We start from the raw sequence: 18,232 nt of genomic DNA, 5'->3' as shown, positions 1-18,232 counted from the left end.
CAGTGCAGCTTTCCTTTTACCACAGACACCAATCACAGTGCAGCTTTCCTTTTAGCACAGACACCAAACACAGTGCAGCTTCCCTTTTACCACAGAGCCTAATCACAGTGAGTGCAGCTTTCCTTCTACAACAGAGACCAATCACAGTGCAGCTTTCCTTTTACCACAGACACCAATCACAGTGCAGCTTTTCTTTTAGCACAGACACCAATCACAGTGCAGCTTTCCTTTTAGCACAGACACCAATCACAGTGCAGCTTTCCTTTTACAATAGAGACCAATACAGTGCAGCTTTCCTTTTACCACAGAGCCTAATCATAGTGAGTGCAGCTTTTCTTTTACTATAGAGATCAAGAGACAAATCACACTGCAGCTTTCCTTTTACCACAGACAGCACAGTAAAGCTTTCCTTTTACCACAAAGACCAATCACAGTGCAGCTTTCCTTTTACCACAGAGACCAATCACAGTGCAGCTTTCCTTTTACCACAGAGACCAAACACAGTGCAGCTTTCCTTTTACCACAGAGCCTAATCACAGTGAGTGCAGCTTTCCTTTTACCACAGAGCCTAATCACAGTGAGTGCAGCTTTCCTTTTACTATAGAGATCAATAGACCAATCACAGTGCAGCTTTCCTTCTAGAACCGAGACCAATTACACTGCAGCTTTCTTTTTAGCACAGACACCAATCACAGTGCAGCTTTGCTTTTACCACAGAGACCAATCACAGTGCAGCTTTCCTTTTACAATAGACCAATCACAGTGCAGCTTTCCTTCTACAACAGAGACCAATCACACTGCAGCTTTCCTTTTACTACAGAGACCAATCACAGTGCACCTTTCCTTTTACAACAGACCCCAATCACAGTGCAGCTTTCCTTTTACCACAGACACCAATCACAGTGCAGCTTTCCTTTTAGCACAGACACCAATTACAGTGCAGCTTTCCTTTTACCACAGAGACCCAACACAGTGAGTGCAGCTTTCCTTCTACAACAGAGACCAATCACACTTCAGCTTTCATTTTACCACAGAGACCAATCGCACTGCAGCTTTCCTTTTACCACAGAGACCAATCGCACTACAGCTTTCCTTTTACCACAGACCCCAATCACAGTGCAGCTTTCCTTTTACCACAGACACCACAGTGCAGCTTTCCATTTACCACAGACACCAATCACAGTGCAGCTTTCCTTTTACAATAGACCAATCACAGTGCAGCTTTCCTTCTACAACAGAGACCAATCACACTGCAGCTTTCCTTTTACTACAGAGACCAATCACAGTGCACCTTTCCTTTTACAACAGACCCCAATCACAGTGCAGCTTTCCTTTTACCACAGACACCAATCACAGTGCAGCTTTCCTTTTAGCACAGACACCAATTACAGTGCAGCTTTCCTTTTACCACAGAGACCCAACACAATGAGTGCAGCTTTCCTTCTACAACAGAGACCAATCACACTTCAGCTTTCATTTTACCACAGAGACCAATCGCACTGCAGCTTTCCTTTTACCACAGAGACCAATCGCACTACAGCTTTCCTTTTACCACAGAGACCAATCACAGTGCAGCTTTACTTTTACAATAGAGACCAATCACAGTGCAGCTTTGCTTTTACCACAGAGACCAATCACAGTGCAGCTTTCCTTTTACAATAGACCAATCACAGTGCAGCTTTCCTTCTACAACAGAGACCAATCACACTGCAGCTTTCCTTTTACTACAGAGACCAATCACAGTGCACCTTTCCTTTTACAACAGACCCCAATCACAGTGCAGCTTTCCTTTTACCACAGACACCAATCACAGTGCAGCTTTCCTTTTAGCACAGACACCAATTACAGTGCAGCTTTCCTTTTACCACAGAGACCCAACACAGTGAGTGCAGCTTTCCTTTTAGCACAGACACCAATTACAGTGCAGCTTTCCTTTTACCACAGAGACCCAACACAGTGAGTGCAGCTTTCCTTCTACAACAGAGACCAATCACACTTCAGCTTTCATTTTACCACAGAGACCAATCGCACTGCAGCTTTCCTTTTACCACAGAGACCAATCGCACTACAGCTTTCCTTTTACCACAGACCCCAATCACAGTGCAGCTTTCCTTTTACCACAGACACCACAGTGCAGCTTTCCATTTACCACAGACACCAATCACAGTGCACCTTTCCTTCTACAACAGAGACCAATCACACTGCAGCTTTCCTTTTACTACAGAGACCAATAACAGTGCAGCTTTCCTTTTACCACAGACATCAATCATAGTGCACCTTTCCTTTTACAACAGACCCCAATCACAGTGCAGCTTTCCTTTTAGCACAGACACCAATCACAGTGCAGCTTTCCTTTTACCACAGAGACCAATCACTGTGCAGCTTTCCTTTTACCACAGAGACCAAACAGTGCAGCTTTCCTTTTACCACAGAGACCAAACAGTGCAGCTTTCCTTTTACCACAGAGACCAAACACAGTGCAGCTTCCCTTTTACCACAGAGCCTAATCACAGTGAGTGCAGCTTTCCTTCTACAACAGAGACCAATCACAGTGCAGCTTTCCTTTTACCACAGACACCAATCACAGTGCAGCTTTTCTTTTAGCACAGACACCAATCACAGTGCAGCTTTCCTTTTAGCACAGACACCAATCACAGTGCAGCTTTCCTTTTACCACAGAGCCTAATCACAGTGAGTGCAGCTTTTCTTTTACTATAGAGATCAAGAGACAAATCACACTGCAGCTTTCCTTTTACCACAGACACCACAGTAAAGCTTTCCTTTTACCACAAAGACCAATCACAGTGCAGCTTTCCTTTTACCACAGAGAACAATCACAGTGCAGCTTTCCTTTTACAATAGAGACCAATCACAGTGCAGCTTTCCTTTTACCACAGAGACCAAACACAGTGCAGCTTTCCTTTTACCACAGAGCCTAATCACAGTGAGTGCAGCTTTCCTTTTACCACAGAGCCTAATCACAGTGAGTGCAGCTTTCCTTTTACTATAGAGAGCAATAGACCAATCACAGTGCAGCTTTCCTTCTAGAACCGAGACCAATTACACTGCAGCTTTCTTTTTAGCACAGACACCAATCACAGTGCAGCTTTGCTTTTACCACAGAGACCAATCACAGTGCAGCTTTACTTTTACAATAGAGACCAATCACAGTGCAGCTTTGCTTTTACCACAGAGACCAATCACAGTGCAGCTTTCCTTTTACAATAGACCAATCACAGTGCAGCTTTCCTTCTACAACAGAGACCAATCACACTGCAGCTTTCCTTTTACTACAGAGACCAATCACAGTGCACCTTTCCTTTTACAACAGACCCCAATCACAGTGCAGCTTTCCTTTTACCACAGACACCAATCACAGTGCAGCTTTCCTTTTACAACAGACCCCAATCACAGTGCAGCTTTCCTTTTACCACAGAGACCAATCACAGTGCAGCTTTCCTTCTACAACAGAGACCAATCACACTGCAGCTTTCCTTTTACTACAGAGACCAATCACAGTGCACCTTTCCTTTTACAACAGACCCCAATCACAGTGCAGCTTTCCTTTTACCACAGACACCAATCACAGTGCAGCTTTCCTTTTAGCACAGACACCAATTACAGTGCAGCTTTCCTTTTACCACAGAGACCCAACACAGTGAGTGCAGCTTTCCTTCTACAACAGAGACCAATCACACTTCAGCTTTCATTTTACCACAGAGACCAATCGCACTGCAGCTTTCCTTTTACCACAGAGACCAATCGCACTACAGCTTTCCTTTTACCACAGACCCTAATCACAGTGCAGCTTTCCTTTTACCACAGACACCACAGTGCAGCTTTCCATTTACAACAGACACCAATCACAGTGCACCTTTCCTTCTACAACAGAGACCAATCACACTGCAGCTTTCCTTTTACTACAGAGACCAATAACAGTGCAGCTTTCCTTTTACCACAGACATCAGTCATAGTGCACCTTTCCTTTTACAACAGACTCCAATCACAGTGCAGCTTTCCTTTTAGCACAGACACCAATCACAGTGCAGCTTTCCTTTTACCACAGAGACCAATCACTGTGCAGCTTTCCTTTTACCACAGAGACCAAACAGTGCAGCTTTCCTTTTACCACAGAGACCAAACAGTGCAGCTTTCCTTTTACCACAGAGACCAAACACAGTGCAGCTTCCCTTTTACCACAGAGCCTAATCACAGTGAGTGCAGCTTTCCTTCTACAACAGAGACCAATCACAGTGCAGCTTTCCTTTTACCACAGACACCAATCACAGTGCAGCTTTTCTTTTAGCACAGACACCAATCACAGTGCAGCTTTCCTTTTAGCACAGACACCAATCACAGTGCAGCTTTCCTTTTACAATAGAGACCAATACAGTGCAGCTTTCCTTTTACCACAGAGCCTAATCACAGTGAGTGCAGCTTTTCTTTTACTATAGAGATCAAGAGACAAATCACACTGCAGCTTTCCTTTTACCACAGACACCACAGTAAAGCTTTCCTTTTACCACAAAGACCAATCACAGTGCAGCTTTCCTTTTACCACAGAGACCAATCACAGTGCAGCTTTCCTTTTACAATAGAGACCAATCACAGTGCAGCTTTCCTTTTACCACAGAGACCAAAGACAGTGCAGCTTTCCTTTTACCACAGAGCCTAATCACAGTGAGTGCAGCTTTCCTTTTACCACAGAGCCTAATCACAGTGAGTGCAGCTTTCCTTTTACTATAGAGATCAATAGACCAATCACAGTGCAGCTTTCCTTCTAGAACCGAGACCAATTACACTGCAGCTTTCTTTTTAGCACAGACACCAATTACAGTGCAGCTTTGCTTTTACCACAGAGACCAATCACAGTGCAGCTTTACTTTTACAATAGAGACCAATCACAGTGCAGCTTTGCTTTTACCACAGAGACCAATCACAGTGCAGCTTTCCTTTTACAATAGACCAATCACAGTGCAGCTTTCCTTCTACAACAGAGACCAATCACACTGCAGCTTTCCTTTTACTACAGAGACCAATCACAGTGCACCTTTCCTTTTACAACAGACCCCAATCACAGTGCAGCTTTCCTTTTACCACAGACACCAATCACAGTGCAGCTTTCCTTCTACAACAGAGACCAATCACACTTCAGCTTTCCTTTTACCACAGAGACCAATCGCACTGCAGCTTTCCTTTTACCACAGAGACCAATCGCACTACAGCTTTCCTTTTACCACAGACCCCAATCACAGTGCAGCTTTCCTTTTACCACAGACACCACAGTGCAGCTTTCCATTTACCACAGACACCAATCACAGTGCAGCTTTCCTTTTACAATAGACCAATCACAGTGCAGCTTTCCTTCTACAACAGAGACCAATCACACTGCGGCTTTCCTTTTACTACAGAGACCAATCACAGTGCAGCTTTCCATTTACCACAGAGACCACAGTACAGCTTTCCTTCTACAACAGATTCCGAGACCAATTACACTGCAGCTTTCCTTTTAGCACAGACACCAATCACAGTGCAGCTTTGCTTTTACCACAGAGCCCAATGACAGTGCAGCTTTACTTTTTTAATAGAGACCAATCACAGTGCACCTTTCCTTCTACAACAGAGACCAATCACACTGCAGCTTTCCTTTTACTACAGAGACCAATAACAGTGCAGCTTTCCTTTTACCACAGACACCACAGTAAAGCTTTCCTTTTACCACAAAGACCAATCACAGTGCAGCTTTCCTTTTACCAGTCACCAATCACAGTGCAGCTTTCCTTTTACCAGTCACCAATCACACTGCAGCTTTCCTTTTACTCAAGAGTTTAATTACAGTGCAGCTTTCCTTTTACCACAGTCAAAAATCACAGTACAGATTTGCTTTTAAAAACCAGACACCAATCACACTGCAGCTTTCCTTTTACTAAAGAGACAGAGATTAATTACAGTGCAGCTTTCCTTTTACCACAGACACCAATCAGGCCATGTCCGCACGTTGCTTTTTTCCTGCGTTTTAAACTGTACTGTGTCATTGACAAAATGCATGCGGTGTGCTTCCCCAGCAAAGTCTATGAGAAGTCAGAAAATTCAATGCGCACGTTTTTTGTAGGCAACGTTTTGTTTGTCAAATGTTTGTTAAAATCATTGCCTAAAAAAAAGCAGCATGTCACTTCATTGCGTTTTTGGTTTGATTTTCCACCTATTGAAATGAATGAGGTGTATCAAAACGCCACCAAAATGTTTAGTTATGCATTCACACTGCATTTTGGATGCGTTCTTGTCAACAAAAACGCAAGTCTCTTAGTCTCTCCCTCCTTCATAATCACCGATCACTGGCGCGGCGCTGCACGGCTGTCACACTGCTCCTGCAGCTTCTCATATTCACTGCTTCCCCTGCCCACCGGAGCCTATGATTGGTTGCAGTCAGGCGAGCCCCCACGGTGAGTGACAGCTGTCTCACTGCAACAAATCACAGCCGCCGGTGGGCGGGTCTATATCGTGCAGTACAATAAATAAATAAAAAAAACATGACGTGCGACACCCAGCCAAGATAAAGCCTAACATCTTCTGGCTGGTATTCTCAGACTGAGGAGGCTTATCGTTTTGCCCGGAATTGCCACATCCATTAGATTCAACACTCCCGGGACCTTACCCACTCTTCCCGAATTGCCCTGGTGCAGTGGCAATCGGAGTAATAAGCAGTTAATGGCAGCCCATAGCTGTCCTTGTCGTAGTCCTTGGTTAATCATGGCAGGTGTCTGAGACACCCCCCATGATTAACCTGTAAGTGAAAGTAAATAAGCACACACACCCAAAAAATCTTTTATTTGGAATAAAAAACAAAAAACACCCTCTTTCACCACTTTATTAACCTACTAAACACCCCTCCAGGTCCAACATAACCCACAAGAGGTCCCACGATGCTTTCAGCTCTGCTACATCGGAAGCTGACAGCGAACGGCCATAGAACATGACTGCTAGCTGTGAGCTCCACGCAGCAACAGAAGTGAGTCGCTCTATCAGCGGTGACGTCAATTAGGTTATCCGCAGCCACAGCTGGAGTCATCCACCTGTGACAGCAAATCACCCAAGTGAGCTGTGCGATGAGCGGTGCCCTCACTCAGGTGATTTGCTGTCACAGGTGAGTCCTGTGACCGTAAATCAGGCTGCGACTCAGGCCTGTTTTTCACTGACATGTAAAAAAAACGCATATGGGGCCAGCAGCACATGGAGAAGGAAGCACAGTAGTGAGTCGCCGGTGCATACTGACCCCATTAGCAAGCATTGTTGACCTTAGGGAGATCAACATATCCACTGCGGAGACACCATCACGTGTTTCTCAACGCAGTGATTCTAGAGCAAAGCCCCCTGGGAAGTATGCAAATGAGAAAGCCGCGGAGACACCATCACATGTTTCTCAACGCTGGCAGGAAACTAGCCAGGTCTTTCACCGGGAAGGAACAACCACAGGAAGGGCAGTCTCCAGTCAAGGAGACCACCTATACCAAACATGGTATCCATCCACAGACAGCCGTTTCGGGGTATTTGCCCCTCATCAGTGTGGAGTAGGAATCTGGCTAGTGGGGGCAATGCCTAGTAAAAGACTACTTTAGCAAGCATTGTTGACCTTAGGGAGATCAACATATCCACTGCGGAGACACCATCACGTGTTTCTCAACGCAGTGATTCTAGAGCAAAGCCCCCTGGGAAGTATGCAGCGGCATACAGCGGCACACAGCGTTATTTAGCAGCTCCAGATCCGATTGTCAGCGGAAGAAGTCAGGAGTGAGGAGCCATGAAAAGCGGCAGGGGCAAAGGAAGGAAAAGCCCTATCAAACTCACCCAGTTTTACCCTGCAGCAGAGGGCACTCAAAATGGTGCCGGAAAGCACAAGCACGGCGTGGCAGCACTGAAATCCACAACTCCATGCGGGCTGGGAGAGGTAGGAGACATCATGCAGGGGACAGCAGAAGGGAAACATGGAGGGAGCAGCCCCTATAACCGCAGGGAAGAAGAACAGGACTGGGATACACTCAGGGAGCACACGGGCCAGGAGGAGAGGGACCAGGGGGAGGACCCAGTAATCCAGCCCCAGGCTTCCTCTCCTGGAAGAGGCTTGAAAGATACCAGCAGCACTACAGAGTACAGGCATCGCAATACAAATGTTACAGCTGCAGAGCCACTCAATGAGCATACTATGAGACAGCTTATGTCTGAAATAATGTCCACATTTAAAAAAGATATGAAAAATATGCTTAGATCTATGCAAAGGGACATTAATGCCATAAGAGAACGCACGTCTCACATAGAAGATAAGATGGCGGAGCTAACAACGGCGCACAATGAGGTGGTGGATTCAGTTGTCTATAGATGAAGAGGTAGACGCACTAAAGCTCAAAATAGCGGATATAGAGGACAGATCACGCCGCAACAACGTCAGACTGAGAGGTATTTCAGAGACGGTTATAATAGATACTCTCAAAGAATTTCTCACTGATTATTTCTCATGCCTGATGCTGGACTCTACGCAGATAGATCTGGTTCTGGACAGAGCCCAGAGGCTTCCTAAGCATCTCCCAGCCTCAATACCCAGAGATGTAATAGTTAGAATACATTTCTTCCACATCAAAGAAAAAGTGATGGAGGCAGCTCGAAACCCGACATCTCTGCCTGATCGTTTTAAAGATATATCCATATATACAGACTTATCGGCATTCACTTTAACACGCAGAAAGGAATTCTCATCATGCACAGGGATACTAAGGGAACACAACATCCCATACAAATGGGGTTTCCCAGTAAAGCTTATAATAACTAAAGATGGGCACAAGCATGTGGCAAGCAGCCCGGAACAAGCCTTACGACTCTGCAAGGAGTGTAATCTACCCTCTACAGTCAGGGAAGGCCTGTAGAGAAACCCACTACCACAACAAATCGCGGAGGAATGGTCCAAAGCATGTAGAGAAAGTGTTTAAGCCGCCAGGAGCAGAGATTGAAAAACCGGAATTGAACTCTGCTAATTGATCCTTTACAGAAGAGTTCTTTGGGATTTGCCATTTGGAAAAACAGACTGAGAGCAGTAAGGCCCCTCTTTGGGAAGAAAATTCGGGTCTGAAGAAGCCGGGGGTCACTTATGGCATGGACCCCATACGATATCGAGACTTGGACATGGATCCTTTTCCTGGATTTCTTGGAGATCTTGGTTTTCTGTTTTTTCTCTTCTCTACACTGAGAATTTACCTGATTTTTTTCCTAAATTGTTTCCTTTTTTATTCTCTTTGTTTTCTTTTTCTGTTTCTCTTTTGAACAGGCATTTTTCTTTTTCCTGGTCTACTCCTGGGGAATATGTCAGAGCCCAGGCCAAATTTTGTTTGATAGGCCTAAGTTTGGCTCCTGATACCCGATATGGGAAGCCCATAAGGGCACCCTATGTTTTAGCTCTTGAAAGCAAGGTTACTTGTCCAACAGTTACTTGTGTTTGCTTGTTTTTTTTATTTACAGTTGAAGAAACATCCAGTCGGAATTGCAGGAAAGAAAGAGGGGGGTATGAAGCGACGTGGTCATACGATGGACGTGGGCATCAGTAATGTGGAAGAGTATGAAATTGAGAGTGTAACAGTGTGCCCCATCAGTTCACATAAGAGAAAAGGGACAAAATATACAGAGCAGAGACATTTAGCAAACAAGACAAAACATTTAGATGGGGGTTAAATTCATATCTATTAACGCCAAAGGTCTAAATTCCCCATACAAGAGGTCAACAATATGGAAAGAAGCATTGAAGAACAATGCAGACATATTGTGTGTACAGGAGACTCACTTAAACAGTGGCGATACGAGTAGATTAAAACATAAAAGATTCCCGCGTGTGCTACTGGCACCAGCTGATCGGAAGAAAGGAGGGGTGGCAATTGCAATAAGGGATTCGGTTGCTTTTTCTCAAACAAACCAAATTATAGATCCTCATGGACGATATATTATATTACAATGTTTAATTAACAATATCCCATACACACTAGTAACTGTATATGTCCCTAATAAAGGACAATATACACACATTAGGAAAACAATAGTAAAAGCCAACAAAGTTAAAAAGGGCCCTCTAATACTAGTAGGGGATTTCAATGTAGCACTGTGGCCAAACATGGATTCAACATCTAGATCAAAAAAACTTAACCTTAGCCCACTTACAAAACTGTTTCACACACATGAATTATATGACGTTTGGAGATAAAGAATCCATCCACAAGAGATTACACGTTTCTTTCACACCCGCACAATACCTACACAAGAATTGATTTCTTTCTAGTTGATAAAACAGTAATTCCACAAGTGTTAGCCGCAAAAATAGGAAATATCACTTGGAGTGACCACGCTCCCATCACACTGGAAATAGAGAAGCATGAAATAGATAAATCTCCAATATGGAGGCTCAATACTTATATCTTGAACCACCCTACTTACGCACCACAAACGCAGCAAACCATCCACGATTATTTTGCACAAAATGACAATAGAGAAGTATCGGACACAACCCTATGGTGTGCACACAAGGCGGTCATGAGAGGGCATTTTATAAAACAGGCCTCACATTACAAAAAAATACGCAAATGGCAGTAACTGATATCCAAACCAAGTTGGGGAATTTACATAGATTGCATAAACAATCCTACTCACCCACTAGAGTGGCGGAGATCTCAGATCTACATACATGAGCTTAATCTACACACATACGAGCATGCCCTCAAAAAACTCAAAATGAAGTATTATTGGCAAGGAAATAAATCGGGGGAATTGTTAGCTAAACAGGTGAAAATACGTGCAGCAGAATCCCGTATCCCATAGTTAATTGGCCCCAACAAGGAAAAAATAATGGACCCTCAACAAATTGCAAACGAATTCGCTAAATATTACGAAACACTATACAACTTAAAAGGAGACAAACGGACCCACCAACCAAATGACGCAGAAATAATGACATTCTTAGAATCAGTAAATCTACCAAAATTATCAATTACACAGAATGAATTGCTCTCCCAGGCACTTACAACATTGGAAATTCATAGAGCTATAGATACCCTAAAATTACACAAGGCCCAGGGACCAGATACCATTCCAAATGACTCCTATAAAAAGTATAAAAACTCAGTCTTACCATACTTGGCAAGAGTGTTGAATGAGACCACCAAGAAAGTTCCTTTCCTGTAGAAATGCTGAATTCTCATATTATTACCCTGCCCAAACCTGGAAAAGACCCAGACACTCCAGCAAATTTTCGGCCAATCTCGTTATTAAATACGGACGTCAAATTATATGCTAAAGCATTGTCTCTAAGGCTCCTGCACATCCTCCCTGAGCTAATTCACTGGGACCAAGTTGGATTTGTCAAAAATAGACAGACCAGTGATGGAACCCGACGCCTTATTGACCTGATCGCTGAGGTGGAGGTGAGTCAAACGCCTTATCTGCTCCTATCTTTGGATGCGGAGAAGGCGTTTGACAGAATCCACTGGGGATTCATGGAAAGGACGCTTCGAGGCTTTGGTTTTGAGGGATCGATCCTATCATCCATCATGGCACTATACTAGTCTAAGGCTACTTTCACACATCAGTTTTTTGCCATCAGGTACAATCCGGAAAAAAAAGGATAAAACGGATCCGGTATCGCATCCGGTTTATCCCCATAGACTTGCATTGTAACCGGATTGTACCTGATGGCTTTGCGGTGCATCCGGTTTTTTCCGGATGCGGCAAAATAATTAAATGCGGCGGCCGGATAGAACGTATCATGTAACGTTTTTCTGCCCCTTAAAAAAACCGCATTCTGCCGGATCCGGTACAATGCGGCATTGTATACAATGGTTGTCTATGCATGCCGGATCCGGCGCAATGCGGTTTAAACCGGATGCGGTGACCGCATCCGGTTTGGTAAACAGAGCATGCGCAAATTTTTTTTTTTCCATCATCACACAACTTATAAAAGGATCCAGCACATTCTACACACCTCCTGCTGTTCGTTCCTGACTTCAAGTTCTGCTGTCCTCCAGTCCAGTGCTCCAGGGAAGAGGTAATGTCCACAGTACTGTCCACATATTAACTGTTGTGAGCTGCGTACATGTACTTAGACATTTTTTTTTCTTTTTTTACAGGTGCAGTGTTGCGGTCAGAGTTTGGTCCAGCCAGTTGCTGGGTACGTTCGGTTCTGTGCCAGTGTGAATTTCTTTGGAGGAGAGTGTTCCTGAGGTAATGTCCACAGTACTGTCCACAGATCACTGTTGTGAGCTGCGTACATGTACTTAGACATTTTTTTTCTTTTTTTACAGGTGCAGTGTTGCGGTCAGAGTTTGGTCCAGCCAGTTGCTGGGTACGTTCGGTTCTGTGCCAGTGTGAATTTCTTTGGAGGAGAGTGTTCCTGAGGTAATGTCCACAGTACTGTCCACAGATCACTGTTGTGAGCTGCGTACATGTACTTAGACATTTTTTTTTCTTTTTTTACAGGTGCAGTGTTGCGGTCAGAGTTTGGTCCAGCCAGTTGCTGGGTACGTTCGGTTCTGTGCCAGTGTGAATTTCTTTGGAGGAGAGTGTTCCTGAGGTAATGTCCACAGTACTGTCCACAGATCACTGTTGTGAGCTGCGTACATGTACTTAGACATTTTTTTTTCTTTTTTTACAGGTGCAGTGTTGCGGTCAGAGTTTGGTCCAGCCAGTTGCTGGGTACGTTCGGTTCTGTGCCAGTGTGAATTTCTTTGGAGGAGAGTGTTCCTGAGGTAATGTCCACAGTACTGTCCACAGATCACTGTTGTGAGCTGCGTACATGTACTTAGACATTTTTTTTTCTTTTTTTACAGGTGCAGTGTTGCGGTCAGAGTTTGGTCCAGCCAGTTGCTGGGTACGTTCGGTTCTGTGCCAGTGTGAATTTCTTTGGAGGAGAGTGTTCCTGAGGTAATGTCCACAGTACTGTCCACAGATCACTGTTGTGAGCTGCGTACATGTACTTAGACATTTTTTTTTCTTTTTTTACAGGTGCAGTGTTGCGGTCAGAGTTTGGTCCAGCCAGTTGCTGGGTACGTTCGGTTCTGTGCCAGTGTGAATTTCTTTGGAGGAGAGTGTTCCTGAGGTAATGTCCACAGTACTGTCCACAGATCACTGTTGTGAGCTGCGTACATGTACTTAGACATTTTTTTTTCTTTTTTTACAGGTGCAGTGTTGCGGTCACAGTTTGGTCCAGCCAGTTGCTGGGTACGTTCGGTTCTGTGCCAGTGTGAATTTCTTTGGAGGAGAGTGTTCCTGAGGTAATGTCCACAGTACTGTCCACAGATCACTGTTGTGAGCTGCGTACATGTACTTAGACATTTTTTTTTCTTTTTTTACAGGTGCAGTGTTGCGGTCACAGTTTGGTCCAGCCAGTTGCTGGGTACGTTCGGTTCTGTGCCAGTGTGAATTTCTTTGGAGGAGAGTGTTCCTGAGGTAATGTCCACAGTACTGTCCACAGATCACTGTTGTGAGCTGCGTACATGTACTTAGACATTTTTTTTTCTTTTTTTACAGGTGCAGTGTTGCGGTCACAGTTTGGTCCAGCCAGTTGCTGGGTACGTTCGGTTCTGTGCCAGTGTGAATTTCTTTGGAGGAGAGTGTTCCTGAGGTAATGTCCACAGTACTGTCCACAGATCACTGTTGTGAGCTGCGTACATGTACTTAGACATTTTTTTTTCTTTTTTTACAGGTGCAGTGTTGCGGTCACAGTTTGGTCCAGCCAGTTGCTGGGTACGTTCGGTTCTGTGCCAGTGTGAATTTCTTTGGAGGAGAGTGTTCCTGAGGTAATGTCCACAGTACTGTCCACAGATCACTGTTGTGAGCTGCGTACATGTACTTAGACATTTTTTTTTCTTTTTTTACAGGTGCAGTGTTGCGGTCACAGTTTGGTCCAGCCAGTTGCTGGGTACGTTCGGTTCTGTGCCAGTGTGAATTTCTTTGGAGGAGAGTGTTCCTGAGGTAATGTCCACAGTACTGTCCACAGATCACTGTTGTGAGCTGCGTACATGTACTTAGACATTTTTTTTTCTTTTTTTACAGGTGCAGTGTTGCGGTCACAGTTTGGTCCAGCCAGTTGCTGGGTACGTTCGGTTCTGTGCCAGTGTGAATTTCTTTGGAGGAGAGTGTTCCTGAGGTAATGTCCACAGTACTGTCCACAGATCACTGTTGTGAGCTGCGTACATGTACTTAGACATTTTTTTTTCTTTTTTTACAGGTGCAGTGTTGCGGTCACAGTTTGGTCCAGCCAGTTGGTGTGCGAGGCCTGTAATAAAAAAAGATATGTCGTCTTCTGGTAGCCCGCCCTCCGGTTCACAAACTGAGGTATATATTTTTTTTTTTTTTTTTTTTAAAAAAAAAAAAAAAAATTTTTTAAATAAACGACATTTACACAGGTGGCCGAAACATCACAGGAGATGCTGCCAGAAGAGGACGGAAGGGGTGGAGAAATACACGGAGCGGGCGGTCATAGTGTAAGTTTCATACAGGAATTGTTTACCACAGCACACCAAACACATAAGTAAATAATGGTTTTTTTTTTTCTTCACTAAAGGCTTCAACTTCTAGGGCTCACGATAGAGCTCCCCCAAGACCGTCCCAGGGTCGTCGTCGAGGTGGCGGTGGTCATAGTGTAAGATTTTTTTTTTATTTTTTTTTTTTTTTCATGTCTGTGTGAATTTATGTCTAATTTTTTTTTTTTTTAATTTCTTTTTTCTTTCTTTGAACAGGCATCACAGCGTGCTCCCGATTCTGACGGTGAGGAGGCTGGATTTATCAACATCGACCTCCTCATCGATGAAGTTAGAGAGAGGGAGCCGCTGTGGAACATGGCTGACCGCCGCCACGCTGATTCTATCGTAACCCGTCGACTCTGGGACGAGGTATGCCACGCAGCGATAGAAGGTTGGGGGGAGCTCAATTCTCGTGGCCAGAAGAAAGCGCGTAAGTATTCACAGTTCAGTAGGTTATGCTGCAGGATGTAATGTGTTGTATACTAACCACTTTGTGCTTTCCACTTTCAGGTGACAAACTTCAGAAGCGGTGGCGGTCTATCAGGGATCGCTTCAAAAAAGAGTTGAATCAAGAGATGCAGGCCCCGAGTGGATCCGGAGGACGCAGATCGAAGTACCGTTACTTTAGAGCCTTGTCGTTCCTCCGGACAACTATGGTGTGCAAAAGGTAAATATTCCCCACAATATGTACAAAGTATAATATTTTATGTCTGATTTTTTTTGCCTTTTTTTAGTCAGTGCCAATGTATAGCAATTAAAGTAATTATTGTTTTGTTTTTCCTCTTTTTAACAGCACCGTCTGCAGCACTCGGGAGCCTGCATCGAACCCGACAGGAGCGATCCCTGAACAGTCCGCCACTGGGGAACACAGGCACAGACCCGACCCATCTGAACCTTCCCTTCCATCTACATCTGTCCCATCCACCTGCGCTGGAGCTTCCCGTGAGACTTCATTACCTGAAGCTGCTGGTGACGAGATAGCTTTTCCCCTACCCCACCCCTCTGACACTGCTGCCCTCAGTAGAACACCTTTGGGTTCTGGGCGTCAGCGTCATAGGGGTCAGGAAAAGAGCTATGCGCCCGAGTTCTTGCATCTAAATGCAGCCTTCCAGAACGCCATTAAATTATTAGCCGAACAAAATCGTTCTTGTTTTAGCTTCATAAATGCCAATATGGAAAAAAATACACACGAATTGTGCACGCGTCTGGACAGGCTGCATTTAGATGCAAGTAAATCACCCAATCATTGTTTTTTTCAAGCCGTACTAGAGCGCATGGAAAAGCTATCTCCTGACCAGCAGATGCATGTAATGCAAGCCACACGGCAGGCTCTGGCGCAGGTTTCCTCCCAACCACCTCCACCCACCCCTCCTCCAGCACCTGCCCCCCCTCCAGCCATTGTCCCTACTCCCCCTGCTGCCCAGTACCAGCCTGCTGCCCAGTACCAGCCTGCTGCCCAGTACCAGCCTGCAGCCCAGTACCAGCCTGCGGCCCAGTACCAGCCTGCGGCCCAGTACCAGCTTCCAACCACATCTGCCCCTACACTTCCTACCCACTACCACATCTCGCCTTCCACACCCATCATGACCCCAACTCAAGCCACTAATTCACCCGCCACCTCTTCTGTCTCCCAATCCCTCCACTCCACCCCTCAATCCTTACCAAATCCCATCCCATCTCCTGGTTTCCCTCTTGGTTTCTCAACCACACCTTCACCTTCTGTTACTTCCCCACCACCACCACCAACACCACTTTCCACCCTCAATACTCCAACTGTGCGTGTGTTCCCACCTGTCAGCCCCTCCAGTACTATCTCCACCCCAAGCCCAAGATATACAAATTTATAATTTATGTATGTAATAAAAAATAAAAGTTTTTTGTTGAAAAGTATTTATTTGTTCTTGTTTTTTTTGGGGGGGAATATTATTTTGCAAGTTAAGTTAATAATAAGGTAATACAAAAACATAACATGTTGTAATTTGACGGTGTAAAAATTACAAATTTTTAAAGAGATTCAAAGATTAAAATTAACAAGGTTAACAAGATATATTTTAATTTATTTTTAACTATTTTTATTTGTTATAAAACTAAAGAAAAATCTTATACCATTTGATCTTGCCAATCTACTCTACCTTCTGGGGACACAAAATAGTCAGCATATTTGTCACGTATTGTTGAACAGGCAACACTACTCCTAAATCCAGGACTGGTGTAGTCAGTCAAAGAGGTGGCTTCCAAACTCTGGTCATCCAAGGACAAAGGTTCCTTTGTTAAAACAAAATTGTGCAGTACCACACATGCTTTCACTATTTCATCAACAGTTTCAATGTTTAAATTAATCGCTGTTAACAACACTCGCCATTTGCTGGTTAGTATCCCAAAGGAGCATTCCACCATTCTTCTGGCTCTGGATAATCGGTAGTTATATATTTTTTGTGTTTGCGTCAATCCACGGCTTGCATATGGCTTTAATAGATGTTGTGAGAGTTGAAAGGCTTCGTCGGCCACAAAAACAAAGGGCATTGGGGGCTCACATGTGCCAGGAAGAGGTCTTGCAGGAGGGAAATCAAAAGTATTCCCATAGATTCGCCGCCCCATTGGGGACATTTTAAAGACCTGAGAGTCATTGGATCTCCCATATGCGCCAATGTCCACTGAGATAAATTTGTAGTCCGCATCCGTTATTGCCATTAGGACAATTGAGAAATACTTTTTATAATTGTAGTATTCTGACCCCGAAGCAGCAGGTTTCACAATTCTTATATGTTTGCCGTCCACTGAGCCAAGGCAATTTGGAAACTGACAAATGTTGTAGTATTGTTCAGCAATTGCAAGCCATCTGTCCCTGGTGGGCTGGGGGATGAAATCCTCATGGAGGCAATCCCACAAGGCTTGGCAAGTGTCTCTAATGATTCCCGAGATGGTGGAAATTCCTAGTCGAAACTGGTAGTGAAGGGACGAAAGGGACTCTCCAGTTGCAAGGAATCTGTAAAGGAAAGACAATAATTATAAAAAAATAATAGCAAACACATTACAGTTAAAACTCAATTTAACAGGAGGATACAATTTAAAAAAAAAACTTACCTAAGCGTAACCAGCAAACGCTCCTCGGGTGTTATAGAGAAACGGCTGTAGGTGTCCGTTTTACGTATGTTGTCCGCAACAAGGCCAAGGAGGACGTCAAAATTATTCACTGCCATCCGGACATAGCTTGTGAATTTTTCATCGTTTCCACGGAGCTCCAGGTATAGGGTTGAAAACACCCCACGTGTCAGTCTCTGGGCAGTCAGGGGATGGATCCAAAAGCGTCGATGTCGCTGACGCCTCAGTCGCTGTCGCTCCTTTTCTCTGACGATGATACCCAAGCGATTTGCCTCAAATATAAAATCTGCAGTGATCTTTGTGTAATTTGCAAGAATAACATCCATGGTTTCTGCTTGTCTCTGTCTTCATTCTGTAATATATGCTTCAAAATACTGTATATATACTATATTTTCCCAATAGCCAATCAGAATACGGAACGCGTTAATTGTTTGTTTAGTGTTAAAAAAACGGATCCGTAAAAAAACGGACATAACGGATGCAAAACGGATGCACACCGGACCCACCGGATCCGTTTTATTCCGGATCCGTCCCCAACGGATCCGCTTAAAAACGGATCCGGTGGGTCCGGTTTACACAACAAA

The 18,232-nt window shown here is 44.4% G+C and overlaps 1 protein-coding gene across 1 annotated transcript; it reads left to right on the top strand.

Annotated features, from left to right (window-relative positions):
- The first annotated feature begins 12,500 nt into the window (after positions 1-12,500).
- LOC142258550 (uncharacterized) lies at positions 12,501-16,394 on the top strand. The gene is made up of 6 exons (XM_075331179.1): positions 12,501-14,358; positions 14,430-14,507; positions 14,588-14,665; positions 14,763-14,976; positions 15,057-15,213; positions 15,340-16,394. The coding sequence occupies exons 1-6, from the start codon at positions 14,218-14,220 to the stop codon at positions 16,391-16,393; spliced, it is 1,722 nt and encodes a 573-aa protein (XP_075187294.1). The 5' UTR covers positions 12,501-14,217; the 3' UTR covers position 16,394.
- The last annotated feature ends 1,838 nt before the right edge of the window (positions 16,395-18,232 follow it).

Source organism: Anomaloglossus baeobatrachus, chromosome 12, assembly GCF_048569485.1.
Source record: "Anomaloglossus baeobatrachus isolate aAnoBae1 chromosome 12, aAnoBae1.hap1, whole genome shotgun sequence".
Lineage (NCBI taxonomy): Eukaryota > Metazoa > Chordata > Amphibia > Anura > Aromobatidae > Anomaloglossus > Anomaloglossus baeobatrachus.
This window is presented reverse-complemented; position numbering and strand designations above follow the sequence as displayed.

What these genes read in the sequence shown, in the direction of transcription:
- LOC142258550 (XM_075331179.1), top strand. Translation starts at nt 14,218, where the DNA reads ATGTACTTAGACATTTTTTTTTCTTTTTTTACAGGTGCAGTGTTGCGG. An exon ending in ACGGAGCGGGCGGTCATAGT is followed by an intron (nt 14,508 to 14,587) that starts GTAAGTTTCATA and finishes TCTTCACTAAAG; the next exon opens with GCTTCAACTTCTAGGGCTCA. An exon ending in GAGGTGGCGGTGGTCATAGT is followed by an intron (nt 14,666 to 14,762) that starts GTAAGATTTTTT and finishes TTCTTTGAACAG; the next exon opens with GCATCACAGCGTGCTCCCGA.